We start from the raw sequence: 26,129 nt of genomic DNA on the forward strand, positions 1-26,129 counted from the left end.
ATTGTTACTCCTGATGTTTGAGTGCCCAGGAAATGAGGTGGTTACTCTCATAAAATTGAAATTCAAAGTAATTATGCTTGTGTAGATTTTGTAGATGTTAGAGGATAGGTATAAGTTAGTGTTTTTAGATCTTCAGTATGCCTAATTTAGCAAGCTTGTACACATATGGGTTTATTCTTGTGATTTCTGGTCGTAGTAGATTATTTTTTAGTTTACATTTTTGTTGGCTCAAGATCAGCTTTAGCCCTTAGACATTCAATATGCCTGTTTCACATATCCATACCGAAGTGTCACTGAAAGTTGTCTCTGCACTGGAGCCTTAGGTCAATTGACACTAGTACAACTTAAACTTATTTGCTCCCATTCCCCGCAAAAGTCCTCAAGAAGGCCATCAACCACCAACTCACTAAACACCCGGAGAGCAACAATCTGATGGACACCTCCCAAACTGGCTTCCACGCCAACCACAGCACCAAGACAGCCCTGGTCACTGCCACCAACAACATCAGGTCCCTCCTCGACTGCGAGGAGACATCGGCCTTGACATCAGAGACATGGGCCGTGATCTCCCTTGCTCTATCAGCAGCATTCAACACCATATCCCACTACACCCTCATCAAAAGACTGTACCACATAGGGATCCAGGGCGACGCCCTCAAATGGATCGCATCCTTCCTCACAGGACGAACTCGAAAGATCCTTCACTTCGGAACCCAAGAGCATCATCTGTGGTGTCCCTGAAGACTCATCCCTCAGCGCCACCCTGTTCAACAAGTGCATGATCACCCTGCCGGCATCGTCAGAATTCACGGCCTCAACATCATATCCTAGGCAGACGCCACCCAGCTCATCCTCTCACTCTCAGAAGACCCCTCCACCACCAGGACCACAAGGTTGCATGATGTTACAACGCATGCCATTACAACGCATACCGTTACAACGCATACCTTTACCCCGACTTGCTGTTGGGGGTGCGCTGGAAGTTGGAATAGCATAATTTACTATTCCAACTCCAGAGTGTGCAACAGTAGGGAAGGTGTTGGAGTTAACTCCAACACCTTCTACCCCCTGCAACAAGCCTTTCACATTGTAATTGAAGAACCTAGACCTTAGGGGTCTGGCGGCGCAGGGTACGCCTTAATCTCCTGAGTTCCCCTGCTTTGTCGAACAGAGACACGGGACACTCCGTTAGGCGTAGAAGATAAGGTTTATTAGCTGCAGCTAAGTACAGTTGTCCCAGAAGTACACTCAGTATGTTCTCAGGAGACTGCCACTTTACTTCGTGGCGCACAATCTTTTATAACATACACATTCACAAAGAACACTCCCAATGCATACAGGGTCAACCAATGAGAAGAATGTGAAAACAAGATATTAAGTAACTCAAATAAGCCCCTCTCCCAACTGTGTTTGTCACCCTTCCCCACAAGCTAATCAGTGGTAGTGTTTATAAGTCGACTTGCAGGTGGCAGGACACATTTGTATGGCCTAGAGGACAGTTGTGAAATGAGAGAATACGAGTAAAGAATAGCGAAGGCCAGAGGATAAGATAAAGTCAGGAAAGAATGGTGCGAACAAACAGATAGTTGAAACAGAGATCAGTCAGACCAGACGAGGATTAGTGGAGTCGGCCGGACCCTGACACCAGCTATAAACAGAGGCAGGAGGTTATTTGACACAGTGCAGTAGGATGAGGAAAAACAACTCTTTGTTCACCGTGCCGCCTGAGTGAGGGCAACACAAAATGGCAGAAAGACACAAAATGGTGGCTAAATACGAACGAGATCGGAAACTGAATTACCTCATAACGACATTATGTTTAATGGCATGCGTTGTACCGCTTCCATTGTAAAGGCTGTTTTCCTTTCCACAACTGCATGACGAGCATCGCCGTCTGGATGAAGACCAACCTCCTGAAGCTCAACACAGACAAGAAGGAAGTGCTTATTTTTGGGAACAACACCTCCCCATGGAACGACACCCAATGGCCCTCCGCACTCGGTCCCACACCGACAGACCATGCCCGCAACCTCTGCATCATCCTTGATAGCATACACATCATGAAACACCAGATCAATGCAGTCTCTTCCGCCTGCTTCCACAACCTCCACATGCTCCGAAAGATGGCTCCTCGTCAACACCATAAAGCCTTCACTCAAGCCCTAGTCACCAGCAGGCTGGACTACGGCAATAAGCTCTACGCAGAACTCACCACCCAACTCATGAAGAGACTCCAGACAATACAGAACTCGGCCTCCAAACTCATCCTTGACCTCGTCAAACTGACCCACATCAGCCCCCCACCTCAGAAACCTCCACTGGCTTCCCATCCAGTAAAGATGCCATTTCAAGATGTTGACACATGCCTACAAGGCCCTCCAGGACCAAGGACCAGCATACATTAACCCCCCCCTGAACTTCCACTAACCCTCCAGACTCCTCCACTCTTCCCACCTCACCCTCGCTTCCACTCCCTGCATCCTACCTTGCCGCCAAGTCCTTGAATGACCTCCCCCTTCATCTCTGAACAGCTTCCCTCTCCCTGAATTCAGACAAGGACTCAAGATCTGGCTCTTCGACTGATCCCAGCAAGAACCCAGTGCCTGGATACCCTCACGGGTGATTAATTGCGCTCTACAAATCCGAGCTGATGATTGTCCTGGTTACCAGTACTTCTGCTATGAGAACTGAGGAGCTTCAAACACTTTTAATGAAGACTTCTTGTATGGTGTTTCTCTGAAATAAGATTGTGTTGGGGTTTGTCGTCCTTGATTCCCTAAGGTCTCTTCTGAATTCAACCTTGAACAAAAGTTTGGCTTACATACATTTTTAGCTCTCCTCATCCTTCAAGGGCTTTCATCATCATAATCATTAAAGGACAATGAGCTTCTATTTAAAAATTTCAGATGGACATAAGACTTATCTGTTCCATGTGGGTTTCTTCCGTGCTCACAAGACTAGTATAGACAGGAAACAGATTATCTTAAGTGGTGTTCTACGCAATCCAACGACTGTAAGACCTAACGTGCTATGAAACGCCTTATGATTATCCCTGAGAAAGGATTAGCAGTCAGAACACAGTCTATAAGAAGTAGGTCAGACGCTCTGAAGGGCGTGCCCACTTTGGACAGTTGTCAGACAAGAACATGGTCTCCACTTCAACCATTCGGTAAGCACAGCTGCCTTGACTCCAATGCAAGGACAGAGGCCTGTTGCTGGCAGGCAGTGTTACAACATTTCCCTTTCCAGCTTGGTTCTTATTTTATTCCTCCAACAATCTTGTCTTGAGCTCATCTGCATGAACCTTTCCACATGATAAATCAATATGTTTATGCTTTCAATAACACTTTTTCTTATTTATGGATGAAGCACTGATAGGGCTTTTCCTGATTTTCAAGACATTATCTGTCTTTTATGTCATAGCTTCAGTAGCCCACAGACAACATAATTGACAGGGGTGGGGTCGTGATGGAACCTCTGTGTCACTTCCTATTTTGAGGGTGCAGCAAACGTATGGTTGGTGCTGCAGCAACACCTCCCATTGCTCAATGAAATAATTGCTCAAACAATTTCATATTCCTGGAGATGCTTTGAGAGGAGTGTTCTCAAGAAGGATGGAATATGCATTAGAAACAGCGTTTCAGAAGGTAAGTTATTCTTTTAGTACCTTCAAAGTGTCAGAAATATGAAATATTTGTAAAAAATAAGTCTTATATAAGATCTGTGTGCTCAAGATGTTTTAAGGATTATACATTAGCGAAAGAAACATTATCTTCGTCATTAGTATGTGTTAATGATAATCGTCATCTTAATACTAGATGTAAGAGATGTAGGTATTTCATGCACTGCCTATCCTGAAGGAACTGATGCAGGCGTCCTGCACACAGTAATTACAATCTTCTCTCACTCACTTGATGATGCAGGACCTTATTGCAAACCCTTTTAAGTTTAGTGTTATAACCACAGTAAATGAAGAGTTTCCATGTATGGATGTTTACAGTTATTACAGTTATTTCACAGTATTATAAGTTGGTTTAAGAATTTAGGGCCTCATGTAGGTAGCGAAATACCGGTCGGTAACGGCCGATTTTCGGTAAATATGCCGTTACCGACCGGTATACAGACAAGTGAGATGTAGGAGTCCAAAAACCACTTTTCGGTAAATATGAGGCGGTAAATACCGATTCATAGTTACCGAATTCTAAAATACCGATTCATACTTACCGAATACAGAATTAACGAATCGGTAAACATGAAGTGGTAAATATGAAGTGGTAAAAATTTAAAATGACATGTAGGAGCAGTCGGTAATTAAGAAATCCATTAAAATCGGTAATTAAGAGTCGGTAATTAACACGGACTAAAAGCAGGTGGTAACCATCAACAATGGATAAAAACAAACCCAAAATTCAACAGCGTGGACAACATGGCCGCTATGTACGTCATTGCAAGGCGCCTACGTCTACAGGCAGCAGGACTGAGGGTGTGGCGACGGGAGGAACAAATCTACAGACAGCGCATCACACTATTCCAGCTGACTGATGCAGAGATACATGAGAGGTACAGGCTACACCCCGAAACCATCATGGACTTAATCAGGGACCTACACCCACTCCTGGACCAGCCAGTTAGAAGGGCGCACGCCATACCCCCACATGTGCAGGTGCTCTGCAGCCTACATCTGTTGGCATCCGGCAGTTATCAGGTGGTGATAGCTGCGGTGGGTGGGGTATCCCAAAGTTGCCTGTCCCGTTTCTTCAGGAAGTTCCTGGATGCCATGATGCAGAGAATGCACCACTACATAAGCTTCCCGAACTCACAGGCTGCACTGCAGAAAACAAAAACTGACTTTTATCACATGGCACAGTTCCCCCATGTCCTCGGCTGTATTGATGGTACCCACATCCCAATCTGTCCACCAGCAGATACAGAGCACATCTACAGGAACAGGAAGTCCACCCACTCCATCAACGTGCAGGTGATCTGTGATGCAGGGAACATCATCACAGATATTGTTGCAAAGTTTCCTGGGAGCACCCACGACTCTTACATCTTCCAGAATAGTGAGATTTACACACGACTGAGTGCCGGAGAATTCGGAGAGGGATACCTGCTAGGTAAGTAACAGTGACGCCCCTTGAAACATGCAAACATAGTGTATAGAGGCATGTTACTGATGGTTCCCTTTCACCCATCCAGGCGACAGTGCATATGCATGCCGGTCATTCATCCTCACTCCCTACCTACACCCAGCTACCCAGAGTGAGAGACGATACAACGTGGCACACAAAACAACACGCAATGTGGTGGAGCGCACGTTTGGACTACTGAAGAGCAGGTTCCGCTGCCTGCACAAGAGCGGAGGCGCACGCCAGTACAAACCCATCACCTGCTGCAAGATCATTGCCACTTGTGCAATGCTGCACAACCTTGCCACGAAAAAAGGTACAGATGTGGAACTAACATATTTTGAGGACAACGAGGATGAGTCAGGCCAGCCAGAGGGCAACGCAGCTAGAGTGCCAACTGCAATCGATGGGAGAGAGAGACGGGCAGAGATCACATCCAACTATTTCTGAGTAAGTAAGGGGACACAGCGAGTTGTGAGCAGTCATGACGTAGTTTAATGTGGCACCACGCCATGAACACATGATCAGGCCAATCTGGCAATATATCATCTATACAAGGAGTATGTCCAGGGTTACGTCACCCATTGTGAAGTGGCTAGGCAGGGCGACATCAATGTTTGCGCATACGCGCTGCAGTGGTGGATTGCACGGCCTGTGCATCCTCACTAGAGCCAACCCCAAGCCGCCTGCTGCTCCTGCGTGTTTCTGGGACGGGGGGTGTGATGCTGCTGGTGGTGTCGATGCTCTCCGCAGGATCCCCTGCAGCAGTTGTCGACGCCTGACTCGTCAATAGCACCCCTAGTGCACTTGTCACCTGCACCATCCCCCGAGACAGGTCGCTGCAGCACTGTGTTAGGCCCTCCTGCATCATCACAGAGCGCCGGCACAGTAGGGAAGTGGCAGTTGCCAGACGGTTGAGTGCCCTGCTGGTAGTGTCCCTTCTCTGGCGTTCCCGGCGCCGTGCTTCGATGTCAGCATCTAATTTGCTGCACAACTGCTGGATAGACTGGGACATGTCCCGAATGCCCGCAGCCATGCCGCCAATGTTTGTGTCCATGTTGACTATGCTTGTCTTCATCACCCGCATGTGCCTCTGGACTGACATGACTGCCTTTGATTGCAGGCGCTGTTGCTTTAACATTTGGCCCTCGAGCCCCAAGAAGACACCATGGCCGTCAGTGGGTGCTGGTGGACTCTGGACACGCGACCTGCGGCGCCCTCTTGTTTCCGTCTGTGCTGCCTGTGAGGTGTGGGGCACAGTGGCATGGCTCCCTTCCTGGGGCCCGGTGCGGTCTTCAGGGCCCATGCTGTCGTCTGACGAGGTGTCCAAGGCTCGTAGCCTGGCTGCTGGACGCCTCCTCTGTCTCACGCATGCAAGCGGAGATGTGGCCGGTGAATCGAACATGAGTGGCGAGGCTGGCTCTGGTGGTGGTGATGCTGGCTCACGGTGAGGTGATGCTGGCTCTGTGTGCGGCGATGCTGGCTGTGTTGGTGGTGCGGCTGCCAGTGGGCCTGCTCCCCGGTCTGTACTTGTGCTGGCTGGAGGTGTTTGATGTTGCCGTGGTGCCGTCTCTCCTGCAGCATGCCCTGTCCTGCATGATGTCACATCTGTGGACAGAAATACAACATTGGCTCAGTGTCCCCGAAGGGCTGCATTGCAAGCGGCACAATAAATAATTTCACATTCCAACATGTCCCCTGTCTCCTTGTGCCTCGAGTGCGTGACATGCCTTGTTGCCCTGTAACATTTACGTCATGGTTAGTGTTGCCCTGACTACATCTCCCGAAATGCATTGCCTGTCTGCACTGACACGTGTGGACTGCAGTGTGATTCTCGTTTCACATTTGGGGGATGTGGGATGGGGTAGGGGGGGATACATTGCTGTGCTTTCGTCTTACCTTGGTGTGTTGCGGCTCTGGCAGAGCTGTCGGCGTCCCCAAGACCCACGACGCTCTCTTGCTCGATTGTGGCCGCCACCAGCTCCTCCAGTTCGGTGAGGGCAGGTGCCCTGTTGGTTCCACCTCCGGTCTGGCTGGCCTCCTTCTGGATGTCGCCCATCTTCCTCTTGGTTACAATCCTCAGGTCATACCAGCGCTTTTTGAGGACCTCAATGTCCCTGTGGGTCACTCCCACAGCATTGACCTGCGCCTGGATGGCCAGCCATATGTTGCGCTTTTCCACCTCAGGCACTTGCAGGGATTGCCTGCCGAACAGCTTCTGGTGCTGCTTCACGACCTCCTCCACCAGCACCTGGAGTTCCTTGGGGCTAAATTTCAGCTTCCTCCTCCTTTCCCCTCCGTCTTTCTGTGTTCTCTGGCTGGACATGCTGTTCGTTTACCCGCTCGCACATGCAACTGCTCCCTGCCTCTCCTCTGCACTCCAAGCCTCTCCAGGGTCGGCTAATTATGTCCACCTGCCTGGGTGTGGCCACTTCGGCTAATTGAGTACACCTGCCTGGGTGTGGGCAGTTCCAGGTTGGGTGGGCTGTCGTTGCACTGGATTCGCTGTTTCGTCAAGTCATGTGATTTTCTTTACCGACTCCGTACATACCGAATCGGTATTTTCCGAATCGGTAACTACCACCTCGGTATTTTGCGATTCGGTAACTTCCACCTCGGTATTTTCCGATTCGGTAAATACCACCTCGGTATTTACCGATTCGGTGAATTCCGATTCGTGATTACCGAATGTTACCGAATCGGTAACTGTTACCGAATTTTTACCTACATATAACTTACCGATTCTAATTTACCGATTCGGTACGGCTCGGTATTTTAGAACCGGTAAAATGTATTTACCTACATGAGGCCCTAAGTGTTCTAAATCTGCCCACTCACATCTGCACAGAAAGGAGAACGTTCTAGATTTGCCTTTTTCATGTGAAAAATATTTTACTGCCTTACTTAACAGTTGTTCTTCATCATCCAGGCTCTGTGCAATTATCCGATAACGACCTTGTGTATGCCTCCCACTGGATACCGCATGCTAGTGCAGCAAGATATGGCCAGGTAAGAACCTATTGTCAAGACAATATCTGAGCATGATGTAGGAGCTTAAGGTGTTATTCCTTTCTTAAACCATTGTCTTGAAAGAACCAGGTTTGCTGTCTTGTGCTCTTCTTTGATGTGCATAACGTCTGGATATGGACTGTTCCAATGCTGCCCTCGGGTATATCGAAAAATACATAGACTATGATCATCAGTCACGCAGAACTTTGTTTTGGGCCTCAGCCGTACATACTTTAACGTATAAAAAGAAAGCTAAATCACACAGCTGCCGCAATGAGACCTCTCACAAAAAGCTGCATTTGGCATCTCAACTGGGAGCGTCTGATAAAAAAACGAAGATTTGGGCTAAGCTCAGGTCCATATGGGCATATATCCAAGTAGACATATCCAGGGCCATGGCTGAGGAATCTGCTCTTCCCCTAGTAGAAAAATCCCATAATGAACCAGGAGTGCCACCTACACCTGTTAGCATGTCTAGTAAATGAGCCAGTCTTCTCACTGTAGAGGGCAAAGGGTTTCGCACTATGGTCTGCAGGTCCAGTGGTCTCATAAAGAAAGTAACAGAACAAAAGGAGGATGTGCATGTAAGATAAAGGGAGCGAGCTTAACTTCATTTTTTGAAGAATGGGTGGGGGAATGATAAGGCAGAACAGTGTGACGATAGGGGTGACAATCTGAAAGAAACCTGGAGACAAACTCAAGAGATGGATGAAAGGCTTGCTCCTCAGGAAGGAAGTAGAGAAAGGATTCCCAGTCTAGAAGAACCTCTAGTTCCAAGCAGATATAACAGCATACAAAAAGGGAAGCATTGCTAGAAAAACCTTAAGAGGTACTTCTTCAGGGACTCAAAGGCAGAGACCGCTCATCCTTCTGTACTAGTATAAGAGCTCATTATGGCACTAGGAATTTTACCTGGTGTCAGGATGAACTGATCCTTCTCAAGAGGTGGATCGGTACTAGCTCAATACTTTTGATGGTTACTTAAGGTTCACACAACAGCTTCCACTTGGTCCTGATCAGTAAAGAAAGAGAGCCCCTAAAAGTGATCCACAGTCCCAGGAAGTGTACCAGTGTACGTAATGGGCTCCCTCACACTCTTCATTAACAAAAACACCTGCATTCAAGACCCTCATTCACAGTCTGGAAAATACACCTAGGTAGGCATCACCCAAACATTCATACAGAAGTCTCATTCACATATCCCTTACTGACATCAAATTTCATCTCATAGACACTTTGACTTTTCTCTGGGCTTTATCTTCCCAGTCACCCAGGAACAAACGCTCCAAACTCACACCTGGTTAAAGAAATAGATGGAGATATCCCTGCAGTGGTATGCGAGGTAGTGTGACTGGACCATATAAGATGTTCAAAAACATGCTTCCACTAGTAACTAATGGCATATGCATCTGCTTAATGGCAAGTTTCACAGTCAAACCAGTGGACTGCAGATGATAGAGCACTTAGCTCTTAAAGGTAATAGCAACTCTTTCCAAAATATGCAGGTTTTGTGGTTCCTGTGCTTCTGTGGATCTTCCACTGGCATCAATGGTGGCTATGACTGATTTCATATTCACACTTCCATCTGAAGCCACTTGCTCTTTGAATGCCGACCCTGCCCGGGAAGCCATTCCTGCCCACCAGTTGAATTATCTAACCCTTCTCTTGGGGAGACAGATTCTCACAAAACAATCATGTGGCATCTCTAAAAGTCAAACCCACACTGTAGAACAATCTTGCTTCCCATAAAAAAAATACTCGATTGATACTAGGTTCCTTCTCCATATTGTGATATTAAACTTTCTCCTGAAACAAACACTTCTCTTCAAACCACTCTTCCAACACACAGTTCCTTACTTTCAGCGGTGACTTTTTGCAGCATTTTTCACTCAAGGCACTGCTGTAAACTGGCCAGTACTTCCTCAAGTTCCTCAGCTTTCTGCAATGGAAGTCTGAATTAAGTATCTGTTCCTCAGTGTTATGCAGTCCACCTAGCCAGAGTAGAGTAAACTCTTATTCACTTGCACTGAAAATCCAGTGGGAGATGTCAGTCTAGTATGTGAATATTAGGACTAGAAGCTTATGGACCTTCCTAACATTGAAAAGCAGGCTCCATGGGTAAAATCCCAGTAGAATATAAAGGTGTCCACTTCAGGAAAGGAGTTGTTTCAATGTGCCCCTTGAAGAGCCCTAGATACAAATGCTGTATTCACATTTCTCTAGTTCACCACTTGCACCAATTTTCCCCTAAAATGGACTTCCTGGCATCCATAGTGAGAATGGTCATACGCTTCGCACCAAGTCCACCAAGATAAGAGACCTGTCAAATGCTGTTCTTCATACTCCAAAGCAAATTGTCCCAAACAATGTGTGTGCCTTTACTAGTGAACTCTCATTAACCCATGAGCAATAGTCGACCAGCCTGAAGTACTTCGCATTTGAACGTTATCTTCAGGCTTTGGCATTTTGCTAATGGTTTCCACTAGATAATCATTAATTTTCTTTTTCTTTTGCCTGAATATATTTGCCCTAGATTAGTTTCATGGCCTTCAGTGGCACTTCTTGTGTCATACTACACCCTATGATGGCTTCACAGAACATATCTTTGCGCTAAGCTTCTGTAATCACTCTCATGATAATGTCCTCTTGACAGTGCAATATTAGTACAGGAAAAAGTGGGAGACCCAATACACCCTTGGATGCTTGGGTAATCAATGTTTTAGCAGGTAAATATGCCTACCAGGGATTTCCTTACTTACATACAATTTGACACTCAATATGCAAACAATGGTCGCAAGCTCTATCTAGTAGCTCACATTACATTATTTAAAAATTGAATGAACTCATTTCAATTAGAACAACTCTGCTACAAATGGTCTTACAAGTGTGTAAATATTTCAAGACGTAAATTTATATTGTAAATAACTTTTCAAAGGGTACAGAAAACTGATACATATGTCAATATAAAACAACAATGGCTACCACTGTTTCAAAGAGGACCATGCAGAGACAGCGGTACGTCAATAGTGCTGTGCCCACGTATTTTCTAGACGAACGCTAGATTTTGAATAATCTGGTCCACGAGGGCCGTTCCGGGAGGGTCTGAAATAATTGAATCAATCTACATGGAGATCTTTGAAACAGTGGTAGCTATTTAGTAGCCTTCTCTCCGATGTCGGACAGACACATTTTAATGGATTTAACTACAATTTGAAATTGTTCATGTAACTCTAAGGGTCATTCAGCATTCAAATATACCCTCCTTCAGATGGTCTAACTGATGTGTACTATATAGACCGAAACGTCGACAACTACACCTATTTTCCTTGTGAATTATTTTCTTAAGGATTTGTTTTCTGTTTGATCAGTTACATTTTCCTGCTATATATATTGTGTGAAATAGGTGTCCACATTAGTGACAATGAGGTATTTGTAACAACAAATCAATTGTAAACCCCAGTTGCTGTGGGTTCTTTTATACTGAAATATGTATCTGTTTTTTTGTACGCTTTGAAAAAAAATGTCAGTATAAATTTACGTCTTGAAACATTTACAACCTTGTGAGACCATTTGTAGCAGATTTGATCTAATTGAAATAAGTTAATTCAATTTTTAAATAATTTAATGTGAGCTACTGGTTAGAGCTTGTGACCATTGTTTGCATATTGAATATCAAATTGTGTGTAAGTAAGGAAATCACTTGCATATTTACCAGCTAACTCTTGACAGCGCATCACTTTAATTTAATCACAGCCTTTTTTTTAAATTATTTTCTGAAAAACAGCACATTCGGTTGCAAACTAAAGAGGCATATGCTAAATTGGGAAGTACCTTTGGTTTTACAAAGGATGTGAGATTTGGAGTGTCTTGGTACAAGTGGATTTGGTGATATGCTGAAAATAAGGCCATGCAGGATATTGCATCATGGATTAAATTTGGCAGCACCACATTAGCTGAGTTTGTGCCACTCAGTTTGTTTCATGTGGAATTTTTCCTGCGCTTTTACTTTAGCCTCATTCATAACATGCGCATGTTTAAACTAAAACAGGAGTGGATTTTGTTACACATGCCTTTGTGGTAAAATTCTAAAGTCTAGGCCAAGCTGAGCACAACAGTATCCATCTTCTCTCCATGCCCTGGGATGTTTGTTGGAGAGAAAAATCGTGCCTAAATACCTGGCCGTTCCCACTCCATACACACACCTGGTAATGTATTTATCCTCTTGACCAGCCGCGGTCCATGCAGGTTTTTCCTCGTCATTGTCCGTCGAAAATCCCCCAACCCCACCCGGCCCCACCGCTCTTACCTGCACGAGGCGTGGCTGCTCTTGACATCACCAGGTAAAGGAGTGCGAGCAGATTAGGCAACAGAGATGTATGGTCTAATGACCAAGATGCAGATCTTAGTAAGGTGAAACCAGCAACTGAATCCTAACTTCCACTCTTGACCAAATTTAAGAACCTGGGAAAATCGCTTTGCCTCAACATATTGATAATCCCTACTCAAATTAAATTTTATGGTTCATGGTGTGTGTCTGTATAAAAAAATTCCCTAAGGGTGAGCAATTTGCTAGGGAGGCATCAGACGCAAGAGAATGTACAAGAAGGGAACCCGTATGCAACATTAGCAATTGGGATGTAATTGTCTTGCTACATTTATTCCCTTATTTCACCTGGTTTCATGTGTGTATTAAAATTTTCATTTTATAGAAGAGAAACAGAGGGACAAATGTCTTTACTATTTTATCTTACATCAATGGTACGTTAGAGGTATTGTAGATGTACTTTATATGAACAGCCTCTCCCAAGACTAACTTCCTACTTTGCTTGTGAGGAGTACCTCTGCTGCAAAACCATCTACCTTAACTTGAAATTAAGAAGTGGAGTTTCAAGAATAAGCAGGAACATTCTCAGGCAGCATTCGGAGTTTGAGAATCCCATTCCTTAATATTTGATACATTGAAGAGGTTGTGCTGAATGTTTTGGAGGAAGTTCATGTGGCCTTTGCACTCTGCCAACAAGCTGCAAGTTTTCTTCTGTTTTATGGTTGACAGTGCTTGGAAAACGTCACTCATTTGGCTTCTCAGCAGATTTCGCCAGAATTATGAGAGTAATTCTAAATTTGTGGCCACTGGGGGAGGGTTGAGTGCGGAAGGTGATCTGGGGAGAATCGATCTCAACTCCTTTGTGGCCCCAGCATAGCAAGTATTTTCATTATTGATTTGTTTAAAATACCTGCCCACATTGTACAGTTCAATTTACATAAGCTTACACGCATGTAGAGGCCAGATCTGTTTGGTGGCTAAAACTACAGGTGCTAACTACTCTGACATTGAATTACTTTTGTAATCAGAATCCTAACAAGGCAGATAAGCTCTTCCTTTAGCCCTCTTGACCCTATAAATTACAAGGATGATACCCTTCCTAAGCATAATCTTGTTAGCAGATTCCCTAAACAGGCCCAGATCTTCGTAGAGTAACTTAAGAAAAACTCTCAAAATGTCCATATCCTTTCAAGATTCGACCTCACCAACATGACTTGTGCAAGGGTATTGAGATCTGTAATGTTATGTATGGTAAAGTTGCTTGTTAAGTGAAACGTATCACCCTGAGTACGGTGTCTCAGCTCTATTGTAGCTCTACAGGTTGGGACTGGAATATTGAAATAAATAAATATATGCATCTACTGGAGATACAAAAAGTAATGTTTTGAGAGATTTTTTAAATTGTTTAAAATCAGTGCATGCGCGTAGATGTGGGGGAAGCTGATTGCAGCCCTGGGTGGCCAAGCATGAAAATGGACGACCCCCGCACCTGGTAGTGGGTATACCCCGAAAATGCAACAGAAGTTTGTCGCTGGATTTAAGACTCTGGGTGGGGGCATACAACTGCAGTTTGCCCTGCAGATAGAGAAGCCCACTTCATTGCAGGGAGTTATGTACCAAAAAATAAGTTTACACAAGGAGTGCTTTTTAATAGGAAGCAAATAAAGAGCCCTGAGAAAGGGTCCTGAGGGCGATCGAGGTGTGAGACGACAAACTAAACAGACCACAGTTTTTTGAACCACCTGGAGTTTGGTGGAGAACAGGCCTTAATTCATAGCGACCATTAGTACATTGCCATAGTCCAGACGGCTGACTATGAGAGCCTGGACTAAGGATCTTCTTGACTGATGTGGTAGCCCCTGAAATGCTTTCCTGAGGAGGTGCATAATTCCAAAGCAGGAACCCGAGATGGCATTTACATGTTCCCTCCTGGAGAGGTTTTTATCTACCATGATTCCCAGGTTTCTCACTTCCTCTTTCGGGGTGGGAACTGGACCCAAATACTGGGGCCACCAGTTCTCAGACCACACAGAGTGGGCCTTTCCAAAGATCACAATCTCTGTTTTGTTCATATTTAGTTGAAGACAGTTGAGCTGCATCCAAGAGGCGATCTTTTCCATACAATCACAAAATCTTTCTTCAGTAGAGTCCGGGTTAGGTCCCATTGTGATGACAAACAGAGTCTCATCTGCATCTGAGATGACATCGAAACCAAAGATGTTATCACTTCTACCAGTGGAGCCACATAGATATTTAAAAGAGTGGGGCTCTGCTGTTGGGGTTTCTGTATTAACTTACAGACAGTAACACAAAGGGGGCTTAGGAGACAGGGTGGGCCATCCTGACAGGATGACTGGGGAAGAGCAGTAGCCAGCCTCACTTGCACTTCAAAAGTCCTTGCCTACAGCACATACATAGGAACCTGACACCAGGCCTGATCCGCCTTTTGTCACCCCCAGATAGTTTGGAGCCATGACCAAGGGAAATGGAAGAACTTTCTAGAACGAATTGTGGGGGTAGGACAGTAAGTCCTTCCACACATAGGCTGGCACTAGGTATAAATATTGAACCGCCAAAGCCCCTCATCAGAACATGCCTGGACCTGTGGAAGATTCATAAGTAGTGCCCTGCTGGCAGAGGACTGCACTGCTGTCTAAAAAGGAATCTTGGACATGCTTCTCTTCATCCCAGGCTACCCGGAGTGACTCCGAAGGATGATTTGACTGACCTCCTTTGCAACCTACCGACACAAGCTTCAGAGGCCTCACTTCAACTCCCCAGCAACCTGCTGTAACTGGACTAGCCCAGACCTGCAACGGGACCTGCCTGAGTCCTTTTGTTACCTCTCCTGGAGTGAGTCCTTATCCCCAAGAGGGTTCCCCCAGGTCCTGGTTCCTTTGCTGGCATCAGAGAATGCTCCCCCTGCAAGAAAAGTTGAAAATCCTGAAGTTTGGGCTCTTTGCGACTTTAAACGGACTAGTTCATGCCAGTACTCTGCCACCCACAATGATCGTTAAAGCGAAGCTATGGTGAAACCTGCTCTCCGCACCAACAGTCAACGCGAAGCTACAGCAACTAACGTCCGCAATACTCGACCAGCTCTTCGTGCTGCAGCAACAACCGTCTGCAACACCCGACCTGCTCTGTGCGCCATAGCGACGACAATCTGCGATGCTCAGCATCCACCAGCCAGAAATGGAACTCTTTGCATCGGATTTGAGAAAGTAACTTTTTAAAGGGGCGAAACTGGACCCTGTATCCGAGCCACACTCCTTCATGGTAGGCCTAAAATTGTGACTTATCCACGGTCTAGCGTGACCAGATGACCTCAAGTGGCACTTTGTGCTTTTAGGTGATATTTTCACTTAAAACTTCAAAATGGAATATCCCCAGTTTTACTAATCGGATTTTTGTCGTTGTAGTATCATTTTATTATGAAAATACACTCTATTGTTCTAAACTGGTTTGGAATTTTGTTGTTGTTGTTTTTTTCCCTTTATTATTGGTTGTGTGCTGCATAACGACTTTTCACATTGCCTCTAAGTTAAGCCTGACTGCTTCTGTGCCAAGCTACCAGAGGGTTAAACACAGGTTAAATTAGTGAATTTTGTAGTTCACCCTGACAACAATTGTGGTTTTTGCCTGGGTGGGTCTTCGACTCTTCTCAACCAATAGCCCAATTTCTTCCAGAACGTATTACCTAATTTCTTTGTATTTTATATCTTATTTGTTGCAATAGTTCATTTCCATCATATACATTTCTTAGATATTGCCACTACCCTAAAAAGCCGCCTTATTTTCTATAATTATAACTCTATGTTATTAGGAAAGGTGTGCAATATCCTAAGCAGTGGTGAATGTACAAACCTTTTTTCCAGTCACCAACTAATGAACGTCATGCGTTTCACTTCAGAATGTCAGCTTAACACAACCCCATACTAAATATCCCAGTGTGCCTGCAGCTGAGCCACACGTCTTGCAAGTATTTGCATCTCAAATGTAAGCTTTTTCACAGCATTACCGCTCCTCTGTCACCTCGGTCGCTGATGGCAACGGTATGTGGACAATTCATGTGCATAAACATTACTTCTGTTGGAGCTCACTCAGTGTGTAGCTATCTTTTTTCTGGCTCTCTGTCCCCCTTTTGCAACCACTATTTGCGACCAGTATCTTAGTACATCTAGCCTCAAGTATCTATAACTATTAAACTGGCATTTAATAACTTTAGCATAACTCGCCCTCCTCACCTATTTCCTTTCATCTAGGGAACAAATAATTCTCTGGGATGGCTATCAATCTGAGGAATTCACACTCCCTGGTGGAGTGCCACAGGGGTCGGCCTTGTCCCCTACGCTGTTCAATATATATGTAGCCCCCTTGGCCAGATTGATAAGAAGTTACGGCTTTACGCTGGTGTCATATGCTGATGACACACAGCTTATAGTGTCTGTAACACAGTCAGTGGGTGATACGGCAGCCCAATTTTGCAGCTGCGTCTCTGCCTTGATGGCCGGGATGAGCTCCAACTTTTTGAAGCTCAACACAGATAAAACCGAGGTGGTAGAGTTTGGACATAACATTTTTGTGTGCAACCAAATATGGTGGCCCACTGCGGCTGACATCTGTCCGACTCCGTTCAACAAGGCTAGGAACCTTGATCTTATATTTGATAAGGACCTCACTTGGGCTCCTCAGATCAACCAAGTCTCATCAGCCTGCTTCTTCATGTTAAAGGGCTTGCGGAAGATTCTTCCTTTTATCCCTCTCTCTATGAGAAAAACAGTTGTAGGAGCCATGGTTTTAGCTAGAATTGACTACTGCAATGCCCTTTATCCGGGAGCAGGTGCAGCTCAACTCTCTAAACTCCAGTCAATTCAAAACGCGGCAGCAAGAGTCCTGCTTAAACTACCTAAACATCATCCTACATCCACCAGTATAAAACAGCTTCACTGGCTTCGAGTGAGACGACGTATTGATTTTAAAACACTCTGTCTCATGCATAAAGCCCTGTTTGGTGGTGGAGCGAAGGAAGTGCAATCCTTGTTTACTAGATATGTACCATCACGATCTTTAAGATCGTCTTCTCTGGGTCTGGTACAACTTCCAAGGATAAAGAAAGCAAGGTGTGGGGGGAGACATTTTTCCTTCCTAGCATCCAAACTATGGAACTCACTGCCCACACATTTGAGATTCCAACCTAGCAGATCTGTGTTTAGAAAGGAAATTAAAACATGGCTCTTTTCCCAACCCTGAACATGTTGGTCATTGTTTCTTCACTTTCACTCAGCACCAAGACGCCTCGGCAGTAGTGCGCTCTATAAATACTTTCAGTTCAGTCAGTCAGTCAGCATATCATCCACCAGCACTGAAATTACATGTCCTAATATGCTTTGCAGCATTCTGTGTCGGTCATGTATTTTAGCTCCCAACTTATATCTAAACTGTAAAAAACCAATGATAAAAATACATTTGTGATCAACCATCCCATTTATAAAGGATATCTGTAGAAATCCAAATGCACTACAAATTTTTTATAATTTTTCCAGATGCTGCATTACATAGACACAAAATGCTTGTTGTCTTCCTTTGAAAAGGTTGAAATGGTAAAAAGCTCGGTAGGAGAAACGTTTTCTTATATATTCTTTGTGAAGATGCCACAAGAGAGGATAATGAAAAGGACCTGATAGAAACAGTTTCAACAAAATACCACTATTTTTCCATATTCAGTCTTTGAAGTTAATCTTTCTTTAATCTTTATTTCGATTCAGGGAATCATAAAAGAAAACATACAAATGCATTAAGTAACACAAATTGTCTTAAAAAGTAAAATCTTACAATAATAATATAATACAACTATAAACTAGGATGAATACAATTGCAAATATAGGAAAATTGGAGCATAATCCTAGCCACAGATAAGCAATTTTTCATTTCATTTCAGCAGGTAAATTCTTCTGATATACCATACTGCTGCTAGATACTTGGTAATAGCAAAAACAGTAGAAGAAGATAAATCACTTTTCAGCAGCCTATAGGCATCTAAATGTCGTCTAATGCCCCAATTCCTACAAATAGGAGCAATCCACTTCTTCCTAGATTTAGCGTACATAGGGCAGAAAAACATTAAATGAATATCGTCCTCCAGCTCACTAGAGCATGCAGGGCAATTTTTTAAGGTAGGAGGGTGCCATTTACTGGTGAGTGCTCTAACTGGGAGTGCGTTATATCGCCATTGTAGAAATAGTTTTCTCAAGACGACGGGATTTATATCGTTCAGGACTGTTTCCAATCTATAATGATCCTTAATAGTTACAAAAGTAGTGGTCATTGATCCCAAATTCTCGCTTGCAAGAGATGCCGAGAGATTAGAATTATGATATAGTGCAACAAGTTCTTTGCGAGATATAGTCGCACAGGCCTCTAGGGGATTTGTCCAGTGGGTCCGTAGGCCCAGCCTAATAAATTCATTTTTAACATAGTTGAGCCATGGGATTTTGCCCAGAGCTGGGTGAAGGTAGAGTTCCATAAGTTCAGAGCGATAGCTCAAAAGTTCAGGGGTTGTCCAAAGACGCCTCCAAAAAGTTAAAGGCTTCACACCTAGTTCTTCCCTTAACGGTCTCAGTCCCATATCGAGCCTCAAGGGAAGCAACGGCGTGCTAGGTGGAAGGGCAGACAAGTTCCGTGAGAACTTGTTTTCCGTAGCGGCAATCTCAGGGGCACAATCAATGCCCCAGAGTTCGCCGCCATAAATTAAAGCCCCACGAGCCTGCATTTTGTAAATTTCCAAAGGAGGACCAATCGGGTGAGTCATGGATTGGTTCCATAATTTCAGGATTCCCCCTACCCTTTGAGTTAACTTTAAATTTGATTTTGTCTGGTGATGGGACCAGGTCATTTTCTCATTGAGAGTTAGACCCAAATACTCAAAAGTATGGACTCTTTCTAGGCTGGTTCCATTTATGGTGGGATTAGGACGAAGAGACCTAGGGGGGTTGAAGATCATAAATTTGGTCTTAGCCGTGTTGCTCTCCAACCCCCGGTCAATACAGAAGGATACAAAGCCATCCAAGACACGTTGTAACCCCATAGGGGTCTTAGCTAAAAGCAGCGTGTCATCGGCAAACATAATGGCAGAAATGCCAATACCCGCAAGCCGTGGAGCATCTCTATTGGGTACATCATTTAAATGAGAAATGAGACCGTTTACATAAAGGCAGAACAGCGTGGGCGCCAAAACACAACCCTGCCTTACCCCTCTTTCGACAGGGAAACTAGGTGAGAGGCTACCATCTCTACCACATCTTACCCTCGCATAGTTGTTAGTATGGAGGCGCACCAGTATGTGCAAGAGAGGCCCTGGAAGGCCTAAATCTTGTAAGACGGTCCATAATTTTGTGCGGAGAACTAGGTCGAAAGCCGCACGGAGATCGACAAAGACCGTGTACAGGGAGCCCCCCTCTATCTTTACTGTTTTCCAGAAGAGCATACACAACCTGAAAATCTGATCAAATGTGGAAACGCTCTTACGGAAGCCAGCTTGATAGTTGCTCAGAATCTCAGAGGCCTCGGCCCATTCCATAATACGATCCAGGATCAGCCTCGAGAAAAGTTTCTGTGCAACATCTATCAGGCTAATGGGCCTGTAATTCCCTGGTAACAAGGGGGACCCTTTTTTGAAAATAGGCACGACTTCGGCGCCTAGCCATGTAGAGGGAACAGGCAACCCATCAAGAATAGCATTGAATAATAATGTAAGATATGGTGCCCACACTCTAGGTTCATGTTTGTACAAATCACCTGGTACCCCATCCAGGCCTGGTGCTTTCCCAGCAGGAAGTTGGGAAATTGCAAGCAGGATTTCAGTTAGCGTGAAATTTGCCTGGTCCTGACTTGGTACTGCATATAGTGAGCTCGCTAGGGCAGATGTCGGGCCCCTATAAAGAGTGCTAAAGTGGGTTTCCCAGGCTTCTGAGGCAATGTTATTAATTATAATTGCAGGAGGTTCGGTTGTGCCAGTAGATACAATCAACCAAAATCTCCGTGAATCTCTAGATTTTAGGGCAGATGTTAAATTCTCCCAATTTTCAGAAGCCCATTCCAATTTAGCAAAGTGTATCAGGGATCTATAAGTCTGTCTCTTGTGTTGAATGTCAGACCTAGAGGCTTTCTTCTTTATGGCATCAAGCAGGTCGCTCTTGGCCGATCTACAGGTCTTGTTATACCAGTTGGGCTGGTTTACAGATCTCTTTTTACAAGGGACTGTTGGATTAAATAAACCAGACAGCGTATGAAACAATTCCTGATGGACAGTAGCCAATTTCTCATAATAGTTTGGAGGAGAATACTGCTCTAGAGTCTCCACTATGTTGTTTAGAACCGAGGCAGCTACAGCATAAACTTGGGATAATTCTTTCTGATTTCGAACCAATTTGGTCCATTTAATTCTCCGCTTATTATTTGAGAGAGTGGCTGAGGCTGATGGCTCCATGTTGGGTGGTGACGCTAAATCTAGAGGGCACAGACCAGATAGGGAGACATCCAATATAAGAGGATTATGGTCGCTCTCCCCCCTTGGAATGACTTGGAAATCAAGGACTCTATTCCATTCCTTGGCTTGGAGAAAAATATAATCAAGTCTAGCCTCTCTGCCTGGCTTATTAAATGTGGGCTTAGGGGGATTGTCTAAGGTGGTTCGTCCATTACAAGCCCTAATAGAGTGGACCATTGTCAGGGAAGTAATCTGGATAGCCAGAGGTGTCCAGGCCCTCGCCATTGGGCCTGAAACCTGGGGAATATTCCAGATTTCGTCCTCCTCTTGGTTTATTTGGTCCACCAGGCCCTCAAGTGGTTCAAAATGAGAGTTAAAATCACCAGCTATGAGAAGCATTATATGGTCGGGTATTCCAGTTAAGACATTAGAAAGGGCCTCGATCACACGGGATTCCGCACAAAAATTCACGGGTCTGGCGTATACATTAATCACCGCCAGTTTATTATCTAAGCCCCAATCTAGTATCAAACATAGAATATCATCAGACCCAGTTTCAAAATTAGTAACAGTACATCCCAAGTGAGTAGCAACCCAAATAGTCAAACCACCAGAAGGGCGGCCACGGCCACCCCACACCGCCGGAATTGAATAAGTAACATAACCCAATCGATGGTAATCTTGTCTTGCCCAAGTTTCTTGGAAACAACATATTTGATGAAGATCTATGAAGGCTCCCCAAATTGGGCAATCAAGTTTGCTGGGTAAACCGGCTATATTCCATGAGAGCACTTTGTGTTTTGTTATATAGTTGGAAGGAGCTACGGAAGTTTTACAAACGGAAGGCTCGCACAAATTTGGAATGACAGGAGTGGTAGTAGGAACAGGGATAGGAGCAGGAGAAGTGGGCTGGGGATTAGGAAGTGGAAGCACTACAGGGGATGGAACAGAAATAGAGACTTCCTGAGGAAGTCAATCGACATCCTCAAGACAGGCATACCTATTGAAGGTTGAATAGCCAGAGCACAAAGGCTCATCAAAATGGAAACGCCTAGGCCTACCTCTAGCCCCATTGCCCCCAACTTTAGACCAATTGTCATCCATATCATCCTGGAAAAAAGTGTGAATTGGGGGGTAGAAAAAAGACAGAGGTAGAGAGTTAATAAGGGAGGTACTATTACTACCTGTCCAATTAAGAATATAGGGAGCTGTTAGGCGGTTACTAAAATTGACCAAAATACAGTCACCCTTGATATTCTTTGTGGTGCTACCCAGCCAAGGAACCCTTCTAACCATTAGAACCTGTGACCTAATATTTGGGGGGAGAGGCCTATGCTTATTGAGCCAGTTAATGACTTTATTTTTTAAAGATGCATAGGATTCAGGCGATGAGTTAGTAAGTTCCGGAACGCCTGTTAAAACGACAACATAGGGTGAGGCTTCTGGTGGAAGATTAATTATGTTTCTCCTGTTTGTTAAAGCCATATTTGAATTAGTGTTGGCTCTTGGATCCTTAGGAATTTGATCCGAGTCTACATATTGTGGGTTGGGTACTGTAACTGAGTTCTTAGTTAGGGTTTGTGTTTGGCATTGGGCAGGCACGGAGGATGTATGTTGAGGGGCAGAGGATATCGACAGGAAAATGTTTGGTGTAGGATCTGGTATACTTGGCATAGGATCTCGAATTTCAAGTGGAAGGGTTTCCTTCCTTTGAAGTGAGTTTGGGGAACCTGAGGGAATGAGAAGGGGGGGAAAATGTGAGTCCGCTTTACTTGCTTCACATACAGCACACGGTTTGGCTCTGCTCTCTAGTACGTTTGCAGGGGCTGTAATGGCCCTTTCTATTTCCTTAAGCCTAATGTCAATTGCATCAAACCTAGCAATCAGTGAAATAAGAAGACCCTTAATAGCAGTATTTACAGTGTCAGTAAGTCGGCAAGAGCCCTCGTCGGGTTCCAAGTCACAATCAGAGACATGTATAGGGGTGTTAGACGTCAATAAGGTTTGTTCCAATGGGGGTTTGAAAATGCCATTGTTGACTTGGGCAGGCCTAGTACATGTTGGAATGGATGCATTAACAGTGCTGGTCTGAGGTCTGTCAAGTCTGGGTTTTTTCCCTCTCTTGGTGGCCCCCACTCGTTTTCTTTTTGGGACAGCACCCTCCTCAATGTACTGTGCTCGATTTGACATCAGGTCCGGCAATCGGGAATGCGTAGTCTGATCAGTAACCTCAGGGATGGGTTGGAGAGTATCTCTACGTGAGGGAGAGCCAGATCTTAGGTCACATAATACAGATTCAATTGTACGATCGATACTGTCCATCAATGCTGCTTGTGAGTCATCGAGGTTTGAAGGGGAGCCAGCAGATGCGATTATACCCAGAGATGACCTGCGCGTACTGGCAATCCCATCAGATAAGCGCCTTTCTAGCATGTTCAGTTCCCCCTGAATTACAGAGTTCGCCCTGATAATAAAATTATCCAAAGTTCCAGATACTATCGGTTGGGATCTCGTTACTTTACTCCGTGTGTCCATAGTGACTTACTTCCTTAGGCGCGGCGAGACAGTGGAGCAAAGGGACAGGGCCCGGTTGAACGGGCTTAAACGGGCCCGCCCTTTGCCCGGGCTTCGCCCCGGACTACGCCCCGCAACGCGTCCCGCAACGCGGTAGTAGGCGCGGAATTGAAATAGGAAGAGGAGGAGCCGGGAAGAGTGTCCAGGTGTGCTCGATCAGAATGGGCAGCAGCGCACCCTGGACCTCGCAGTCCCAGCAGCAATCAGGCTCCAGATACACCAGCACGAAGACGTCGTTTTTAAAACTCCTCGTTGTTTAAAAATAAAGGCAAAGGTAAAATTCTGCAGTGTCCACGCCTGCGAGCGGCTCCCGCGAAGCGGGGGCCGCGAGGCGTTATGTAGGCAAGAGAGGAGAAGGAGGAGCCGGGAAGAGTGTCCAGGTGTGCTCGATCACAATGGGCAGCAGCGCACCCTGGACCTCGCAGTCCCAGCAGCAATCAGGCTCCAGATACACCAGCACGAAGACGTCGTTTTTAAAACTCCTCGTTGTTTAAAAATAAAGGCAAAGGTAAAATTCTGCAGTGTCCACGCCTGCGAGCGGCTCCCGCGAAGCGGGGGCCGCGAGGCGTTATGTAGGCAAGAGAGGAGAAGGAGGAGCCGGGAAGAGTGTCCAGGTGTGCTCGATCACAATGGGCAGCAGCGCACCCTGGACCTCGCAGTCCCAGCAGCAATCAGGCTCCAGATACACCAGCACGAAGACGTCATTTTTAAAACTCCTCGTTGTTTAAAAATAAAGGCAAAGGTAAAATTCTGCAGTGTCCACGCCTGCGAGCCTGAAGTTAATGATGTACAACTATCAACTCAAAGGCCTATTTGAATTCCAAAACCACATTGTGATACGTGGACATTTAATACACATTATGGAATTTTCGCCTTCGTTTTTAAAGTCTGGAGCTAGATAATAATGCTTAGAGACAAACACGTATAGCTGGAGTATTGAGTACAGAGGCACCTCAAAAGAAGTGCAAATTGTTGGCTGCTCTTGATCTGATTGTGTGGATTTTAAAGCTGAGTGACTTTTTCGACTAGATCCTAATACATCCTTTTATACATTAGAATCCACTTGAAAATGTTTTCCTTAGTTATGGATTGGCTTTCCTTTGTGCCAGAGAAACATGTTTTCTTGTAATGATTGTATCAAATTGGGTTATTAGTTAAGGGGATGATGACCCACCTTAAGTAGCTATAACAATAATTGTCAGGGCGAACTAATAAAGTAGCTAAATTAACCTGTGCTCTATTCCATGGTAGATATGACCCAGAGCATAAAAGGCATAACCTAGAGGCAATGTGCAAAGTATGGATGCAGTACCATATCATTAATAAAAAAAGAAAAATCACAAACCAAAAGAGAGTAAATTTAAATAAACGAATGCCACCCAAACAACAAAAACCCAATATCGGGAATCAGAGATATCAAAATAGCACAAAAAGCATTAAGTGCCACCTGCAATTAATTGGTCCAGGTAGACCGTGACTCAGATGCGATTTGAGGCTGACCACGATCGCGAGTCAGATACAGAAACCAGGTGCGGCCAGGTCAGGAGTTTTACCTTGGGACTTAGGGCCAGATATAAACTTGGCAGTATAACTAGTCCATTACATCAGCAATGGAGTATCTGTACCACCAAGAATATGGTACACCCTCAAAATCTATATGGCTAAATAGGTTTAATCACGGCAGAGACTACTCCGTCCCTGCCTTGATTAGACCCCTCCGACGGCCCTATTCAGTAAGGACCGTTAGAGGTAGACCTCTAATTCCGCCCACCAAATTTAGATGGGCGGGATTAGAGGTCAATTTTCATTGCCCGTCTCAGCCATTAAAACCTTGGGGGAGGGGCAGTGACAACAACTGCTTAATGTTCCCCTCACCATGGGAGAAGTAATTTACACGATCTCCCCTGACGGGGAAACGGGCTGCCCGCCAAAAAGTGAATGAATGAATATACACTTGTAAAGCGCATGGCTACCAAAGGCCTCCCAGCGCTAGAGACAAAGCCTAACTCGAGACATGACAGCAGATTCAAGGGAACAGCAGGGTCTTCAGTTGTTTGCGGAACAGTAGATGGTTGGGTTCGAGACGAATAGGATCTGGTAGTTGAATCCAACATTTTGCCGCAATGGCGGAAAAACGCTGGCCACCACTCCGCACCCGGTTAACTCTGGGAACAATTGCGAGAAGTTTTTTCTCAGAGCGCAATGATCTTTTTGGAAGATACCGGGGGATGATGGCACGGAGAATCGGTGGAGCACTATCCGAAAGAGACTTGTGGGCAATACACAACGCCTTAAATTGGATTCTCTCGGCCACTGGCAACCAATGCAAAAAGGTGATGTGAGGCTTAGCGGATTCACGATTATGGGCCTGCATCAGTAGTCGTGCAGCGCAATTTTGAACCATTTGAAGTTTTTTGATAGTAGAGCCAGGGGCGCCTAGATAGATGGCATTGGCGTAATCAAGCCGCAAGAGGATCAGGGCTTGTACCAGCAATTTCCTAGCGCTAAAGGGCAGGAGGGGCAGAATCCTTCTAATCATTTTAAGGATTCCATAGCAGGTACCTGCCACCCTGCGCGCCTGTTCCCCAAGGTTCAGATTGTGGTC

At 45.1% G+C, this 26,129-nt stretch overlaps 1 protein-coding gene across 5 annotated transcripts in view; it reads left to right on the top strand.

Annotated features, from left to right (window-relative positions):
- Positions 1-26,129, top strand: part of LOC146796486 (acyl-coenzyme A synthetase ACSM3, mitochondrial-like) — a 411,246-nt gene that overhangs the window by 208,937 nt on the left and 176,180 nt on the right. For all 5 annotated transcript variants that reach the window (XM_085629088.1, XM_085629091.1, XM_085629092.1 and 2 more), the window contains exon 7: positions 8,059-8,138. In XM_085629088.1, coding sequence (XP_085485214.1) covers positions 8,059-8,138 — 80 coding nt within the window. The remainder of the gene's footprint in view (positions 1-8,058; positions 8,139-26,129) is intronic.

The sequence above is a fragment of the Triturus cristatus genome, chromosome 10, assembly GCF_964204655.1.
Source record: "Triturus cristatus chromosome 10, aTriCri1.1, whole genome shotgun sequence".
Classification (NCBI taxonomy): Eukaryota; Metazoa; Chordata; class Amphibia; order Caudata; family Salamandridae; genus Triturus; species Triturus cristatus.